Below are 18848 nucleotides of genomic sequence, written 5' to 3'. Positions count from 1 at the left end.
ATTGAACGAGTGCAGTAGCAGGATTAGGCGATGACGAGTGCAGTAGCAGAACACGAGTACAAGTGCAGTAGTAGAACTGGACGAGTATGAGTGCAGCGAGTACAGTAGCAGGATTGAACGAGTGCAGTAGCAGAACACGAGTACAAGTGCAGTAGTAGAACTGGACGAGTATGAGTGCAGCGAGTACAGTAGCAGGATTGAACGAGTGCAGTAGTAGGATTAAGCGATGACAAGTGCAGTAGCAGAACAGGAGTACAAGTGCAGTAGTAGAACTGGACGAGTATGAGTGCAACGAGTACAGTAGCAGGATTGAACGAGTGCAGTAGCAGGATTAGACGATGACGAGTGCAGTAGCAGAACACGAGTAGCAGAACTGGACACGAGTACAAGTGTAGTAGCAGAACTGGACGAGTATGAGTGCAGTAGCAGGATTGGACGAGTGCAGTAGCAGGATTAGGCAATGACGAGTGCAGTAGCAGAACTGGACACAAGTACAAGTGCAGTAGCAGAACTTGACGAGTATGAGTGCAGTAGCAGGATTGGACGAGTGCAATAGTAGGATTAGGCGATGAGATGAGAGTAGTAGGAGAGTGAGGTATGAGATTCTTTCTCTTAGCAACGTGTAAAAGAAAGATTTTTTTTTTTTTTTTTTTTACTTTTGAGAAGTAACATAAATGGATTATTCTCATAAAAAAAAAGTAATATAAAGTTATAAACAGATTATTTTCAGGAAAAAAAAAAGTAACATAAAGGGATTATTCTCAGAAAAAGAAAAAAAGTAATATAAAGGGATTAGAAGTCAAAATGAGTAGTTAAAGGGAAAAAAAAGTAACATAAACGGATTATTCTCAGGAAAAAAAAAGTAACATAAAAGGGATTATTCTCAGAAAAAAAAAGTAATATAAAGGGATTAGAAGTCAAAAGGAGTAGTTAAGGGTTAAAAAGTAAATTAACTCATGACATGTGGCAAGTGGAGAGTAGATTGTCCTTATTTGTAAAACTTAATCCTTATAAAGGGATTACAAGTCAAAATAAGTAGTTAAGGGTAAAAAAGTAAATTAATTCATGACATGTGGCAAGTGGAGAGCATATTGTCCTTAAGTGTAAACTTTTGTCCTTAAATGTTCAAAACCAAATGTTGTGGGGTTTTTTGTGTTTTGAAATCCTATCAAGGGGGTATATGTAGTTTGCTATAAATTCTTTGATAACGGTTAACAATATTATTAGAGACGGTCTAACGGTGAATAGAGTAAAGTAGTCAAAGATAGCTAATATGTTAGGCTTCTCGTGACAATCCAACATGGTTGGGTAGGTGTCACATATTTTGGACTGGGCTATTCAATTTACCCATACATGGTTCATATACCCCATAAATATTACATAATCACTACGACAATAAACTTAATGTACAACATTAAGGGAATGTAATGAAGTAAATAAATATCGTAAAGTCATTATGATAATGAACTTAATGTACGTTATTAAGGGGTAATAATGAAGAAAGTAAATATCATGAAATCATTATGGTGATCGATGAGCATAATATGCGGCATTGACAGATAATGATGCACGTTATTATGGCAATGATTTGAATAAATGCTTCTGGCATTGTACTAATATTAAATAGGAATGATATATGTCAGTGTGCTATGATATATGTCAATCAAATCCAAAAACATGAACAAACATATATATTCCAAATAAAACAATCAGAATCTAGGGTTCATGCATCATGGAGGATTTTTACATACAATCAGGGTTTAATAAGAATGTAGATATAAGATTGAAAAACGAACAAAACTGGGTTCATACTTCATGGTGATTTTTCATATAATGAAGGTTTGATAAACATGAATTAAAATTAGATTTTGGAAAAATTACTTGATGTAGAACGGATGAATCTTCAGCTTATTTGTGCAGAACTGAGAAGGTTGTTTATACAGAGCTTCTCAGCCAATCCAAGAGCTTGTTTGTGATTCAAATCCTAAACCAGATTGAACGATGATTCTCCTTTGATTTATCCGCAATTTCATAGCTTTTCGTGCTAATAATGTGTTGTTAAAGAATTTGAGAGAGAGAAAGTTTGGACGCAGAAAGATGGAGTTGTGTTTCTATTCATCTCACTATGAGGTTTATATAGGGCTACATCTTGTGTACAAAAGGTAAAACTTAATAGCTACACCAATCACTCATACAATTACGAACACTACAAGAAATTTCCCCAAAGCACACTGATTTGAATTAGTCCCTATTGGGACAAAGCACACTGATAATAGTGGCTAATGCCATTAGCCACTATGCAGCTACTAATGAGATATCAGTCCCCTCTATTGCAGGTGCTATTGGGACAATCCATACTGTTAAAACAACAGTGGCATACCAATGATTCTCTCCCACTGTTATTGTATCAGTGTGTTTTCTCAATGCCACCAACATCAGTGGCAAAATTTGGTGAATATATAAAAAAAAATTAACAATTTGGCCCACCAAAATGTACTGTATAATTCTAAAATATACTGTACAATTCATATACAACTTCAAATAAAATACAACATAAAAAAACATAAATCTCTTCATGTTCCTCCCCATAGCTGCATCTGCTACCTCTCCTCCAGCAACTTTTATATAATTTCTGTCAAACAAATGAAAAGCTCAATAAATGTAGAAGTTAGTACCTTAAAGAAAACAAAGGTAGATGTATTCTTTTCTGCAATCATACCATATCTGTCAATGAATCTGTCAGTGATGTTCTGCATGCATAAAAACAACAAAGCATTACTTTAAGTGGTGGTGTTCAATTACTTGCCTAGAAATAAGCTTCATATTAACCATGTCAGACACATTTTAAGCACAAATGCAACAGCAAATGCACTGCGCATGTTTACAAGTATTAACAACAGTCATGTTTACAAATATCCTCAATGACTTGGTATTTTTGCACAAAAGAAAGGTTGCTCAAAACAATTGTTTGTGTCATGAGTAAAAGTAAGTTCACTAACCATTTGAACAATCTTGGAAATCATTGAACTGGAGCCAGTTGAGGTTGCTTCAATTATCTCTTCACATTTAACATCAACCCCTGCAAACTATAATTAATTAATTTAACTAGATCAACAAGGTCCTCACAACTCTGATGAAGAAGACTCAGATATGTTAAGCAAGGAGTACGCATGAATGTAATTACCAATAGAGGCTGAGAGCTACTGTATTAGAAATACCAAATATTACCAACTATCGTTGATACAAGAACACATCAATAAAGATCACAAGTATAGTAGAATAACAATGAAACTTTGAATTTTGATACTACTGAACTGAAATAAACCAAATCAAGACAAGTCAATCAGTAACCTAATATTTCAATCATGAATTTGGGAAAATCAAACAACTCAAACAATGTTGATCCTAAAGAAGCATTCAAAAAACTATAGCAAACTGACGAAGTAACAAACTTAATAAGAGTTCAGACATTAATACAATTGTAAAACCGGGAATTTGAGTTAATAGGTATCTTTTTCATTTTCCTTTCCCCTTTGATACAGATTTTTATCTGCATTCCTTAGCTAACTACTGCATAGATGATCAATGGTATGGAACCAATTTGATCATCTATCGACACCAGTTTCAAGTTACAACCATCACAATGCCTCCAAATAGCAACATAATGTGGTATTTTATGACACTAAACCATTTTCCCCCCTAAAATTACCTTCTTACAAAGGTGCTATGTCCTGGCAGGCATGGCAGTCATCTGTGCATGCATCAGTCCAGATGTATAGATCATGTCAATAGGTATGTTGCTGATTTTCTTGCCAGCTTCGATTCTTCTTCTATACCCTTCCTGCACAGATGCACATCAACACAGTCAGTGAACAAGTTCTTTTCGTTCCACAATGATTCACCATGCCAGAGTTCTAGAGATGTCCATGGGACTGATGAGTTCCAATGGATTGGTGAAACACAGCAGTAGCTGTTCTGAATAATCATAAATATCCCGAGTAAATAACAAAAGTACAACGATTACACAAATGGGAACAAAGAAACTTGTAATATACAAATGATCAAAGCTTTGGGGAATAATAACATTTCTCTCTCAATGACTTTTAGCCCTTCAAATGTGCAAGTCAAATCCCACATTAGATGAATGTTAATCATACAATTTTCCCAACAACCCACAAACTTATACATTGCTAGGGGAAACAACAAGCTAATACATCTCAGATAAACATGTTCATCAACCTCATGCATCACAATCATAAATCACAAAAAAAATTAGTAATAACAGGACTATGTTTAAGGAACCCAATATTTGCTTTAAAGCAAAAAGGAACATTGAAAGTTCTCTCCTTTATTCCATTTTCAATGTTCAATCACATTCTAATCAAAGTCAAAAATGAAAAAGAACAAAGCTCCTTAGCAAAATCAGAGAGAAACCCAGTTATCAAAAGGCCCAGAATCCAAAGCAAAATGAATCAAGAATCTGTTTTGATGATATTAGAGATGGTACTTGGTACGAGTGAATTATCTTGATGTTTATATATATATATATATAGAAAAAAAAAACAACGAAACCGAGGCAGAGGAAAATGGAAATGACCAAATGGGACCAGAGTTTATTACTAGAAAAGTTAACGGAGAAGAAGGTGATTGACATTTGTAGGATACAGGCTGATAGCTGCATTTACATGTCGATTTCTTAGAGAACAAAACCCAAACCAAATAGAAAATGGAAAGAGAAAAATGAGAGGTGCTTCGAATGAACTATACCACTTAAGAGGGAAACTTAGCAACCTAACTTATAGTTCATTCAAAACCTGACTATGAAAGATCTAATCGATTTAGAGCAAAAACTTTCTCATTTCTCCAAGTGGATTGCGAATTCCAATAGCTATGAATTACCAGAGTCTATATACCCAATTAAGCAAATAAACACAACCATTTCTAGAGGTCCCAATGATCATCAACAGTCCAGAATCAGCTTAAAAATCCCCAAATCAAAAAACCATGTTTGATGACACACAACTGAGAATTCAAGAGGAACCCAGAAAGGGGAGGTAGGTGGTTACTTACAGAGACGTAAGAACAGGTGGGGATGACGGACATGGAGTTGGCTTTGGCGTGGTTGAAGGCGGCAACGCAGAGATGGGAGGCCAAGCTCAAGCCTCTCTTGGAAGATGGGACATAGGTCACACCAAGTCCATCACTTTCCCCTTTTCTCTGAGAACGTAGTCTATGTAGGCTTTCTGGTCCTCTGACTCGAACCTCTGCTTCGCTTCGTTCCACACTATCTTTGGAGCCGATCCTGCGACCTCGTCTGTTGTAGCCATCTTCCACTCTTTCTTCTCCTCTCCCCGAGGCGATCCTGCAATCTCAATGAGGGTCTCTCCGGTCAATTTTGAATTCCAGATCTGACATGCAGATCCAATCATATAACAAAACCAAATTTCAATCAAACTAACTAGGATATAAATACAGACCAAAGCATCAGAAAGCCAGAATTGGAAATAAGAAAACCTTGGCTGAGTGGGTTCAGTACATGAATCTTACCATCGGACCGGATCTATGTATTCAGATCGCCGATGAACAGTGGTATCGGTCTAACCGCCAGTACATGGCTTCGGCGATTAGTCAAAGATTGGATCGATTCTCATATCTCTTTCGTCGGTTCCAAATTGGAAAAGAGATAGCGGTGGAAGATGGAAGAGATCTTGTGAGTGAACTGAGTTTTTTTTTTGGTCAAGAGTGACCTTTAACTCAGTTATGAGAGACAGAGGAGAGAGACTGAGAGAGCATAGTACGCATTATAGGGAAAAAATCCGATAAATAATAAGATCGAATTAATAAATAATGAATATTAAATTATATTTGATGGGTTGGGCCACTGATGTTGGAGGCAATTTGTCAAAACCCACTGATGATCAGTGTGATGCCCAAATGAGTCACTGATCCGAAAAAACGGTGGAAGACTATTCTTCATTCCCACTTATGATTTTGTGGTGGCCAAAAGAAAGGTGCTATTGGGGAGAATTGTAGTAGTGGAATCTGTCAATCGCCAATTAGAATTGACAGCCAATCAATAGTGATCGCACACATCAAACAATACCTATTGCATGAATAGCCATAATCATTTACAACATATCAATAATTATTGTCATGATGCAAAGATAGAGACCAGTTTGGAAAGTTAACTTTCTGTTCATTTTTTTGTATGTCATATGCTATAATACAGTGTTTTATATATTTAAAGATTATCAGATATGAATGATTGTGACACAATTACCGTGCCATATCACCAACAAGGTCATGCATTCCATAAACTAACGAACTTTCTAAGGATAGAAAATATTGTGTTGTAGTATATGACATGTGAAAAAACAAATCAAAATTTAACTGTTCTCAAAGACCAAGTAACTTGCGGCCTCGCCTGTTTAATCATGTTCTTTAGGTGCAACTTTAGCTGTAAGAATTTTGAGGAAGATACCAGCGACAAAGAAAATTGCATGTATATCTAGCAGAAAGTCCTAGGAGTGTGCAAAATTTTTTAAACGGGATTCTATCTTTCGACAAAGTAGATTCCTGATGACGATAATCATTGTGTTATAGCATTCCAAACCAAATGGATAAGAGCCACCACATGTGTACAAATACTTCAGTAGTCTTTCCTCCTTGCCCACATATCCCACTTAAGTACTCATGTATGGTGAAAAGTTAGTTTTCCATTACAGAGCTAGAGATGCCTCATATAATCCAACTTTCTTTAACTAAGCTGCAGAGCACATTGTAAGTTCTCCTTTAATTTTGTGCCACCTTGCATACGAGCCTCAAATTTATGCTCCATTTTCACTTCAAGCAATCTACATAATTAAAAATGTAAAAATATCACATCTTCGGTGAGTGTGGAGGCTGGTTATATCAAATTTCTTGCAATTACAGATCTGATTGGTTGTAATTTAGTTTCTGGAATATAAACCTTGAAATATAAGGGGATTTTTATATGAAACTATACAATCATAGTTGGTAAATCAACAAAAATATCGATAAATAGTGCAGCAGTCTAATAAGTAATAAGCATGGTAGAAATGATAGATCAGTAAAATGTGGACTGGAAAAGACTAAACAGATTCTATTCATGCACAAAACTTGTGATGGGGAAGCATAAATACCAATGAAATTGTAGAACTCTTCCAAGAAAGTTTGCCAAGTGATCAGTTTTATGAGAGTTTGCCACTTGGATTCTGCATTTGTTATCTGATCACCAAAATTTATTTGAGAGTCAACAGAACAGAGTTGATATAGACATCAGTGTTTGTCAGGTTAGAGAAACTTTTATGGTAGTACTAATCCCTGCTATTCACTTGTTAAAAAACAGAAGAGTGGTTAACAGGGCTTTCGAATGTGGATTCTCCATTGTTTAATGATACTTAAAGACAAAAAATAGTGACACATCAGTACCTAGCAAATGTTATATGGAAACACGAAGAGACTTTGCTGTGATCCACAAATTGTTCTATAGTTCCTGCAAAAGAGAAATAATCAGAAGATGTTTCCTATAAGAAAATGCATGACCGAGGTCTTGACATTTTATTGAATATTTACTATTTGTTGGCACAGTGAATAGGCTATGAGACTTGTATATAAAGTCCCCTGAAATTAGTGGTTTTATGCTCCTCCTGTGCGTAACATGGTTTTAAAAGAGAACACAATACATAAATTTCAGAAAACAGTCGATACTATCACGTTCTTAAGACAGTGAAGTTTTCAACATTTTTTAGAAAACGTAACGATTTAGTGTTCCAAAGATATAACACAGAAATCTGGTATACTTGGTGAACTACACATGCTACTTTATCTAGCGCACATTAACATCAAAAGCTCCTCTATCAGATTTTACCGGGCAACAAAACACATACAGAATAAAAAGGAAGAAACACTTGGGTTTTGCCTAAAGCCTTATGAAACTGGAGTTATCAGTTTTCAGAAAAGAAAGGACTTCAAGGTGATCTGATTTGAAACAATTACTGTTAACTGGGGAATGGAAGGAATCCTTCACAGTTCACACAGACCTCGGCTAGCTACTTCTGTTCTTTTTTTAGTTCAATAGTAATCTAATATGACATAGGAAGCATTGACATATTCAAATGAGGGCATTGAGCAAATAAAGAAAACATATAAACAGTGGCGGATCCAGGAAGTGAGGTTGGGGTGGGCTAATTTAGCACTTGCTCAGAAGAAATTTTTTTTTATCGATGAAGAATGTTGAAATTAGATTTTAAAATAAATTTTTATTAATATATAATGTTATAACTAAAAAAAGAAGGAAGAAGAAAATGAGGAAAGAGCAAAAAGAAAGAAAAAAAATTACAGGCAATGCAAGATTAGATTTGCCTTTAAGGGGGAGAAATATTACCGATATACTTATAGAAATGTTGTAACTAAAGAGGAAAAAAAAGAAAGATAAGTTAATGGGGAAAGAGAGGCAAGATTTGCAACCAAGGAGATTCGAACCAAGTAAAGGATAAAGCCAAAACAATTACAAACTACAAAGGCAAGATTTGCATCTAGTGAGATTCGAACCAAGGAAAGCCTGAAGACAAAGGCAAAACAACACTATACTTTGCCAATTGAACCAAACCTACATTTCTACAAAATCATACATGTAGTAGCTAAAATATTTTAAGGATTTTGGGTTGGGCCAGCCTCTCAAGTGGATCCGCCCCTGCATATAAAGCTAGTAGATGACTAATCAAAGAAAAAGTCAATCACTCACTTCAGTAATGTAGTTGTTATTATGAACATAATTGAAAGTGGAGTGATGGTCAGGATTAAGATATTTAATGACCTACATAAATATTACGTTCGTGTTATATGTCAGTAAATTTTCTTATTAGACACCTAATCAACTCAAAGAGGCTCATAAATATAGTATGAATCACACAAAAAGCAAGATTGGACTGCATATTCACCTTCACGTTGCTCAGCTCTCAACCTTGTACTTGTAGTTGGTGCCTTAACACCTGCAAACCAAACATAGATAAATGCAGAAATTAATAATCAAAAACAAAGATTGGAATCCTTCAGCATTGTAGTTGCCTATAGTGTCCCAAAAAATCTGAGAACAGGTTGGAATCCTTCAGCATTGTAAGGTTCTTTAGCTCCTCTTGTCAAATATCACAGGACATTAATTAGAAATGGGTCAATAATGCATATACTTGCTCACCTGGAGAGGAAGACATTCCGGTTACAAGCCTTTTGGTGTCTACTCTCCAATCTGTATGTAAGGAATGTGGCCTATTTTGGGCCAGTGTGGTGCTTTCCCTGGTCTGTATCTCTTCTTTAGCAGAGGACAATTGGAGATATGCAGTTGTGTAAGTGAAAGAGACAGCTTCTCCTCTGGAATGGATGCTAGCTTTGGACAATCTTCAATTCTAAGAGATTCAAGAGAAGTGAGCGACTGAAGGGCCTTGCTGGATAGGCGCCTTAGCTTTGGGAAGTCTCCAATTCTGATTTTAATGAGAGATTTAGGGAGCAGCATCTCCATCTCCTCTGGTGGAAATAACACCAGATTTGGATCTACACCCTGGATCCACAACTCTCTCAGAGAATTGAGTCTGTGCAACTGCAACCCCCATTCACAGAGTGGCTTGCAACGTAAAGGGTTCACAATGTAAAGCTCAACTAAGTTTGGGGAAAAACCCTCTTCTAAAATGGATGACAAACCTTTACAGTAACCGATCCATAATGTCTGAAGAGAGATGTACTTGTCCATTCCTCTGGGGAAAGCTTCCAAGCTATCACAATTGTAGATATAGATGCTTGTCAGGTTGGAGACTGTTGTTGGCAACCCTCCTCTCGGGAAGGAAACCAGACTTCCACAATCCATAACAATTAACTGTTGAAGATGCGTGAGGTCGCATAGGCCTTCTGGTAAGGATTTAAGATTTGCACAACTCTGTATCACAATATGTTCGAGACAAGTTTCACTGTGGAACATATCTGTCATTGACTCCAGTCGTTCACAATCCCTTATGTGAAGGTGTTTAAGCGCTCTGGGTAGTTGGCCTCTTGATGATAAGGATGTAAGAGATGGACACTCCCATACCTCCAAGTACTCAAGACAAGATGTATCCTCTTGCATCAAACTGTGCGAAGAAGAAGAGGATGAGTAACCCTCTACATTCTCCCCAACTAATAATTTCAACCTTTTGCATTCTCTTATTCCTGCTCTTCTTAGACTTGGAGGTATCTGGTACCTTGCAAAATACGTGAGAGAATCGCACCTTTCAATCCACAGATCTTTAAGAGAAGGTGGCAAACATGCTTCGGGAATGGAAACCAGACTTGCACATCTATATAAGCGAAGCGCTTGAAGTGATGTCAGCTGATGCAATTGAAGAAACTTGGAGTTCCTTTCAATAAACAAACTACGAAGAGAACTCAGATACTGCAGTATTATATCCTCATTCTGCCATGAAGATGATGATTCCTCGCTATTAGTAATTCCCAAGCCTTGAACATTTCTTAAGCCGCTCATGCATTCCGCAGATTTTTCAATTTCAAGTCTCAACACTGACAAATTTGAAAGATACATATGCTCAAGTAACTCAAAGTCAACAGCACCTCTAAATACCACCCCATTGCAGTCATGGACTTGTAATGCACAAAGTTGTGTATAGTTTGTAATGGAAACCACCAATTGTGGACATTTAATGACAGAAAGCATTTTCAAGGAAGGAAAAACTCCAATTTGATCTTCTTCGCAAGGAAACCATCCCTTCCATTGTTGCATATCCTCAAACACTAGATTCTCCAGTACTGGAAAAGACAAGGTACCCTCTCCATAAAACTCAACACCAACACTTTCCACCTGAGACATTCCTCTTATGAAGAGTTCCTTGAGAGAAGGTAATTGTCCGAGTTGTGGCAAGAATCGACAATTATTACAATTCTCTAACCTTAAAAGCACCAGAACAGAGAATAAAGGATTACATATCCATGATGGCAATTCCAAACCACCATAGCCTTTAATGGTAAGCTCTTTGAGGTTTCTGTGGGGTTTTAACATGTCAAGCACATCTGATTCCTTTTCTCCTCTGCCACTCCATTCTAGTTGCAATGCATCAAGCCCTTCCTTGCATATTAAGTCAGCCCTTCTTGCATCCTCCACATCGATGACATTTTCTAATCGTGAGAGGCACAATGTCCCACGAAGAAGATATAGGGGGCCTATCTCTTTCACACCTGACTCCCTAGCTTTGCCCACCACGAAACAGGATAACGTTTGCAGGCTAGTCAGTTGACCTAATTGTGGAGGCATTCCTTCCAAAGAAAGCATGCTAGAATTGTTGAGATGACGTAGATTAATTAAATTCCTAATGTTTGAAGGTAGTGCCTTCAATTTAGAACAATTTTCCAATATCAACGTCTGTAAGTTGTAAAGAGAGCTTATTGAATCAGGCAAACTCATTATCAAGGTGTGAGACAGATCAAGGTACCTTAGATGCTTCAGTCTGCCAATTGAATCCGGCAGTTCAGTTATTTGATATCCATTGAAAGAGAGCACCCGTAAGTACTTCATATTTGGCAATAAATCAGAAGCAACCTTACGAGTTTGATGATTCTCACGACCGCGTAAAACTGAAACTGGTAAGAAAGTCCGCAAATGTTTGGCTTTAGAGAAGGCTTCGAATTTTTTTACCCCATCAAACTTGCCAGAACTGTAACTCGAATAACGAGTCTTTGGAGAACATCTTCCATCCAGATTATCCTCCAATCTAAAACAGATATCTCCTGCAGCCCACCGTGCCAAATCACCAACAAGGTCATGCATTTCATATCTTGAATTATTTTTGCTTGACTTCTGAAACAATGACCGAGACAACAGCTCCCCAAAGTAGTCACCGCCAATATCTTCCATCTCCTTACTTCCTTGTGATTGATGAAGAAAACCCTCTGCCATCCACAGCAGTATTAACTGCTTTTTCCCAAATTCATATTGCTTTGGAAGTATTGAGCAATACGCAAAGCACCTCTTCAAGTTTGAAGGAAGATAATGATAGCTCAATTTTAGTACTGTGAGAATGTTGCTCTCATTATTTGACACACTCCACAATTTATCATCCAATACTTCTTCCCAACTGCCAGCTTCTTTACAACGTAAAATGCCACCAAGAGTCTTTGCAGCCAATGGCAATCCATTGCACTTTTCAACAATCTTCTTGCAAAGAAGATTAAAATTTGGTGGTCTATTACTGTTAATATGCTGCTGAAATACTTCCAAACAATCCTCATTTGATAGGGTCTTCAAATCATAAACATGAGTTGCTCCTATCAATTTCGCAACTTTTTCTTCACGAGTAGTCACCACTATCTGACTTCCTGGTGCTCCAACACGAAAGGGAGACTGGAGTTTTGTCCAAGAATCATAGTCACAAGTACTCCAAACATCATCCAGAACAATTAGAAACTTTTTTCCTGCTAATGCCTCACTCAGAAGATCTTGCACTTTACTAAACTCATCCAAATCATCAGAATCCCGGGATGTGACTAACTTGAAGATAGTTTTCGTCAGTCTCTCAAGACTGAAGCTATCAGAAACAGATACCCACACCTTTGGATTGAACAGCCCCGTTTCCTTATCATTAAACACATGCCCTGCAAGTGTGGTCTTGCCAAGTCCCGGCATACCAACAATGGCCAAAACTTGGAAATTGGTTGTACAACAAGGCTCATGATCTCTCAACAACAACTCAACAATCTTTCTCTTGTCTTCATCCCTTCCAACCACAGGTCCATCCAACACATATGAACTCGGCAACCTTTGTGATGCCCGAGGATAACCTGGATCATCACTATATACTAAACCGAGCTTATCTTTTCTATCAGATATTACTTGTAATCTGTCAGCAATGTTACCCATTTCGGAGTTCATGTTAAAGTTGAATTTAACTCTCGAAAAGAGGCGTTGTACCTTGCTTGTGCCGGCCCCATTTTGGTGATTGATCACCAAGAGCTGGGTGGAAAAGGTGTCCAAGAAGTCATCCATGTCGAAAGCCAAGTGTTTGAGCTCATCCAGCCACAGCTTCACCGCCTCGCTGGTGAGTTGCTTCTTCTCAGCATCCTGCAGCACAGCTCGGATTGCAGACAGAGTTGTACTCCATTTCTTGAACTTCTTTTCGACGCCTTGGAAGTGACCGAAACTGAGCAAGTTCTGGGGTGTCAACCTTTCCAGCAGCACCTGAACAAAAGCCCCGAGAAACACCTCCACCACCATTTCTGCTGTCGAAAACTTAGGATTGAGTAAAGCTCCCAAATGAAATTGTGTCCACAGCAAGAAAGAAAGTTCAAAGTCAAACTAGTTCAGTGGGGTGAGTAGACCCGTAGTTGTCAGAATGGACCCAGATCATTCATTTTTTTTAAAATTCAAGTAGGCACCCAACGACTTACGCGTCTTGGCAGCACGCGACAGTTCATTCTTCTTTACCTCAGTGAAGACTTGGTCTTATGCAAAAGGTGGACATGGAGGCATGAGTGAACCAAACCATCTTTATGTAACCAATATGGAGATCGGGTACTCGAGGTATTGTATGCACAGCTAAAGCATCCAACCACCTCGTATTGATGCAAATTGTTTGGCTGAGTATCAAAGCTTACTATCATTCAGACTTCTGAAACTGCAAGTCCTACTCACTATGTTCTGCTTTTGCATCATACAAATAGAATCATAAGCAGGAGAAAACTCTCTTTTATAACAGCATTGTGCTCATGCATCCCTTTATTACACTACATATTAGCCGCCTTCCATGACAAAATCTTTAATTTACAACATTAGACAGCCTACAGTGAGTCAGTGTTGTATATTTTCCTCAGGTTTAGGATTAATCTGTCCTTTAATCTTCTTAAAAATAAGTCTATGCCATTTGTGATGCAGTACTAGTGGGTTTGGTGGAGCACTGGGGTAAATAGGTAATCAACATTCTTTGGCACTGCTCAGCTCTCTCGATCAAGCACAAGCAACAGTTCATTATAGCTAGTGTTGAATGGGATTCCATTTAGATTTAGTTCTAATAGGTTACTGCTTGCGAACAGAGGGAAAACATGAATGTGGCATTAATCTAATCGGTTGGAACCTGCATCATTAGCTTGGAAGGTCCCTATTCCCTAAATCAAAACTGAACATGAAACTTTGGTTTCGTTGGGCTCTTTTATGGAAGTTTATGGAAGTTGGATAAATTCCCAGGTCCAGACTTTCAAGAAAAAGAAAGAAAAAAAGCACATCCGACCCATGTATCTGAGAAGTCAGAACAAATCTTTCAATGCCATTCAAGAAGCAACATGGTTCTAAACACAAACCGTCTGTCTGTGGAGAAACTAAACAGTGTCACGAAGAAATACATCAAATTCATGACGGATTAGATTGCAAGTAACCGAATATGCAACAAAACTGAACTCACCGAACTAACAAATCCAACGAGATACACTGTTTGTAGAATTATTTGATGCAGAAAAGCTAACTGACATAGGAGTCAATCGCTTTTCATTGATTTTGTTAGTGCGCAGTTTCATGATTTTTCCCATATGGTGTTGCTTGCAACCAGATTTTTGTAAAATTTGAAACTAAAATGCAACAAAATTGAAAATACGGTTGACATCTGAGAGGATTTGCATAAATGCAGTATAGACTGAGCAGTCCTGTGGCTAAAATGTAATGCAGGCCACTATAATCAGCGGCAACTAATGTAATATTGAGAAAAATAAAAACATATACTTACCTTCACTATCAGCCATCTCTTTCTAAACCTCAAGTGGCAGGGGGAAGGTTTAAATTAGAGATTAAATAACTTATTACTGCTGAATATACATGTATCCCAGGTTTCATTTCCTTCTCTTCCATCTCACGAAGATAGGCTAAAGCCTCAGCAGGCTTACCACACTTGGAAAGACCGTTAATAAGAGCCATAAATGCAATTCTGTTTGGAGCACATCCTTTCTTCGCCATGTCATTCCAAAGCATAAGAGCATCATCAATCCTTCCAGCATTGCATAATCCGTCTATTAACATGGTGTATGTAATCACGTTAGGTTCTCTGGCTTCATCAAAGATCCTGGAGAGGCACATCATGGCTTTATCTACATCACCGTTTTTACAATATCCATTTATCAGCAGATTGTAGGTTACAACTGAGGGAACAAGCCCCTTCATGACCATCTCCTTCAGAAAGTTTTCTGCTTCCGAGACTCTTTTGGCCTTACACAGACCATTTATCAATATGTTATAGAAAACTACATCAGGACAATAGCCATCAGCACAGATGTCCTGAAACAGCTGTAAAGCTCGATCTACTTCTTGAATTTTGAGTAATCCACTAATAACCGCAGAATAGGAAACTAGACGAGGGACAAAACTTACTTCAACCATTTTATCAAGAAAATTACAAGCTTCAGCTGCCTTTCCATGTTCGCACAACTGCTTCACGAGCAAGGTGGAATGTTTTTTCCATGGTTCATGTCCACAAACACGCATCTCCTTCACTAGGTTAAGGGCTCCTTGAACATCCTCTCTTCTACAGTGGCAACCATATATCGAGTTACGGGTAAAATGTGTTGGTTCAACTCCAGATTGCTCCATCTCTCTCAGAAGCTTATAACTTTCCTCCAATCTATTTGATTTGCACAGTTCATCAATTACATTATTGTAAATTACTACATTTGGTTTACACCCAATCTGATTCATATCTTCCAAAAGGCTTAATGCCACGGCCAACTTACCAAATTTTAGAAGGCCATCAATAACAATTTCAAATGAACGGGTGGCAGGACGAACCTTTTTCTTTACTACTGGATCAGCATCAGATTCTTTTTTCATCATTGCCTGAAGCAGTCGATAAGCTCTGTCAATGGAGTTGTTATTAACCAGACTATTCAGCACAGAACTGCAAAGCAAAAGCATATCCTCTTCATTTAAATCTTCCTGACTTTCCTCAAGCATCTGAATCATTTCCCTTTCATCAGAACAAGCTAATATGAGCTTCGTAAGGACTCTAACATCAGAATGGATTCCCAAATCCTTCATTTCCGAATACATAGACAAGGCTTTCTCAATCTCTCTATTCTTACAGAGCCCTCCAATCAGTACATCATAAAGAGAAATGTCAACAGAGAAACCTGACTTCCGCATTTTATCAAACAGTTGGAGGGCCTTATCCACTCTGGACTCCCTCACAAACCCATGAATCAAAACACGAAATGTCTTGTCATTCAAGCCAAGATTGCGACGTTCCATTCTTTCAATCAAATCAGAAGCCTTGTCCACCTCACCCGACTTGCTCAAATGCAACACCAAGATAGACAAGGCATGTGCATCCACCCAGCTCTTCTCATGCATCTCATTGTAAACATTCAAAGCCTTTTCGAACTTCCCTGCATTGCAATAAACCTTCAACGCCGCAGTCAATGTGTACCTATCGAATTCCAAACCAGAATCCCCCATTTCTTTCATTCGCTTCTCGAGCAACTCAATCGAACCAGACTTGGATATAGCCTCCAACAAACAGTTATAGCTATAGCTATTTGGAACACAAAGACCCTTTGTACAAACTTGATCAAACAAAATGTTGGCTTCTTCAACCAACTCCACACTCCCTAAGCATCTTAGAAAGAAACCCAAAGCTCCAGGGGTCATATAACAATTGGAATCCACAACTTCCATGGCCAGGGCTCTCATTGGGGCATTTTGTCGAGCACGTGATAGGTGTGAAGCCATGGCATTGTAGGTATAACAATTGTGCTTGTACCCACATTGGTTTGACGCCCAGGTGAAGAACAAGTGAGCTAGCTTCCAGCTCTTGAGCCCATTCAGCACGCATTCGACTGCTTTTGGGGTGATTCTTGAAGCAAAATGCTTCAAATCTGGGTTGTCTGGGGAGAAAGGTTGCTTGGTGAAGATGGAAATGAGACCATCGGCGACGTGGCCCACGTCTGGATTAGGAAGAAAAGGGTCACCGTGGGTTCTGGTGCAAATGGGTCTGGGTGAATTCGATGAGGGCGTGTGGTTGTTGGTGAAGATGAGGGAAAAGAACGCAGTTGGGTTGATGGGGTTTATTGATTTCCAGAGGTTTTGATGAGTCTTGGAGATTCTTGGAAATGCCATTTTGGAAAGGATTATGATATAAACTGCCTCATCATTATGTTGTCAAGTTTTCTGTCGATACATTGCTGCTCAATTGCTGCAAATGCATATCTAGTGATCTAGAATTGCATGAGTTGCACATTACCAGGCTGAAATCTCCTTCTTCCTTTTTTTCTTTCTTTCTTTTGGTAAAAAAAGTTTAGGGTACCAAGAAGGATTTATGCAAAAGCGATCATGCCCCGCAACTACATGTATGGATTTACAAACGAAATTTACGGATTACTCATGTTGGCAGCAGGACTGACTGTTACGAACTATGTACATACCCCTTGTATTACATATTTACATGTCACAAAGCATAATTAATAGGCCTCATCAACGGTTAGTAGAGCGCTTGGGCCGGGCTTTATTGTAAATTGAAGGATCCAAGCTCATCCATTTAATGCGGGCCTCGCGGGCTTTTTTTGGGGGGTAAAATCCTCAAATGGTACCCAAACAATTACGAAATGCACTTTTTGGTACCTACAAATTTTCAGAGAGTCTAGTAGTACCTGTAGTATCTCTCCGTTAACCCTTTTAGTACTTCCGTCAATTATTCCGTTAAAGTAGGGATAAAATTGTAAAAACCCTATTTTTTTTACAATTTTTTTATAAAACTAAATTAAACTTGGTTTAAAAAAAAAAAAAAGAGCTAGAATTGAATTTAATTAGTGAATATCTACATTTACCATTTACTTACTACTTCCATTGGTTAATCCTATTAATTGTTTGAGAAAAAATTATCTCATTAGTTGACCAAATGAATATATATTAATTTTTATAAAAAATAACTAAACACAAACAAAATACTTAAATTAATTACCCCAAGTAACCCGAGAATAGGGAAGAACGGATTGGGTATTATTTTTATTTTTTATGTGTCAAATTACTTTTTAATTATAGACCTTCAATATATTATAATACTATAATTCTATATATGAATGAAAATACTATTTTATCCATGTTATTTTACTCACATGAGTCTCACATGGCCGCCACATAGGCATTTTTAACGGAATAATGGACGGAGGTACCATAGGGGCTAACGGAGGAATAGTGTAGGTACCACTAGACTCTCTAAAAATTTATAGGTACTAAAAAGTGCATTTGGTGATAATTCGGGTACCATTTGAGGATTTTACCCTTTTTTGGGAGGGCCTTGCGGGCTTTATTTACAAATAAATATTTAAAGATATATAAACTTATATTTATATATCATACACTCCAAACAGAAACCTCTATCAACTTAAATAAAATGAAAAAACCGACCGGTGGATATGATTATTACAATAAATTATGAGTGTGGTAAATAATTTAGCCAATTTCACCATATTTTCAAATTCGATCGAATTGGTCAACCGTTGTCACTTGTATGTCTTCTTGGTTGACCAATGACATGACGACCACGAAACGTGCTTATTTTTTCACATCACGCATATAAATATTCAGTCAATGGATGTGCATGGACATAAGATAAAAATTTCAATTTTAATTACAAATACGTTGGCCTATACCAATTTGTCTCCTAAAGTTGTATGACTTATACATTGCATTTAAATTGTTGAGGTTCATTATAAAGCAACCATAGAGTGGAAGATAAATTTGGAGAAACCAACCGCTCGATGGAGAGATTGTAATGTTTTATAATGGTTGTAAAAAAATCCAGTCAATTTAGTTCTCGTTT

At 37.7% G+C, this 18848-nt stretch overlaps 2 protein-coding genes and 1 long non-coding RNA gene across 5 annotated transcripts; all 3 read right to left on the bottom strand.

The window, feature by feature from the left end:
- Window positions 1-2470: 2470 nt before the first annotated feature.
- LOC133707955 (uncharacterized) lies at window positions 2471-5752 on the bottom strand. The gene is made up of 6 exons (XR_009845459.1): window positions 5548-5752; window positions 5071-5362; window positions 3710-3841; window positions 3000-3079; window positions 2720-2750; window positions 2471-2632 (listed from the first exon to the last, which is right to left on the bottom strand). It is a non-coding gene; the product is annotated as an uncharacterized LOC133707955 (long non-coding RNA).
- Window positions 5753-6289: 537 nt separating this feature from the next.
- Window positions 6290-13392, bottom strand: LOC133708668 (putative disease resistance RPP13-like protein 1). 3 transcript variants are annotated; one of them, XM_062134143.1, is made up of 5 exons: window positions 9218-13392; window positions 8964-9014; window positions 7453-7516; window positions 7164-7354; window positions 6290-6854 (listed from the first exon to the last, which is right to left on the bottom strand). In XM_062134143.1, the coding sequence occupies exon 1, from the start codon at window positions 13268-13270 to the stop codon at window positions 9257-9259; it is 4014 nt and encodes a 1337-aa protein (XP_061990127.1). In that variant the 5' UTR covers window positions 13271-13392; the 3' UTR covers window positions 6290-6854; window positions 7164-7354; window positions 7453-7516; window positions 8964-9014; window positions 9218-9256. The 3 variants fall into 3 exon arrangements, with proteins under 3 accessions (XP_061990127.1, XP_061990126.1, XP_061990128.1); XM_062134142.1 differs by having other exon boundaries at window positions 7164-7248; XM_062134144.1 differs by lacking the exon at window positions 7164-7354.
- A 1131-nt stretch (window positions 13393-14523) lies between these two features.
- LOC133708669 (putative pentatricopeptide repeat-containing protein At5g08310, mitochondrial) lies at window positions 14524-17430 on the bottom strand. The gene has a single exon (XM_062134145.1). It carries the CDS (start codon window positions 17144-17146, stop codon window positions 14798-14800), a length of 2349 nt encoding a protein of 782 aa, XP_061990129.1. The 5' UTR covers window positions 17147-17430; the 3' UTR covers window positions 14524-14797.
- Between the last annotated feature and the right edge of the window lie 1418 nt (window positions 17431-18848).

This window comes from Rosa rugosa, chromosome 5, assembly GCF_958449725.1.
Source record: "Rosa rugosa chromosome 5, drRosRugo1.1, whole genome shotgun sequence".
Taxonomy (NCBI): Eukaryota; Viridiplantae; Streptophyta; class Magnoliopsida; order Rosales; family Rosaceae; genus Rosa; species Rosa rugosa.
This window is presented reverse-complemented; position numbering and strand designations above follow the sequence as displayed.

What these genes read in the sequence shown, in the direction of transcription:
- LOC133708668 (XM_062134143.1), bottom strand. Translation starts at nt 13,270, where the DNA reads ATGGTGGTGGAGGTGTTTCTCGGGGCTTTTGTTCAGGTGCTGCTGGAA.
- LOC133708669 (XM_062134145.1), bottom strand. Translation starts at nt 17,146, where the DNA reads ATGGCATTTCCAAGAATCTCCAAGACTCATCAAAACCTCTGGAAATCA.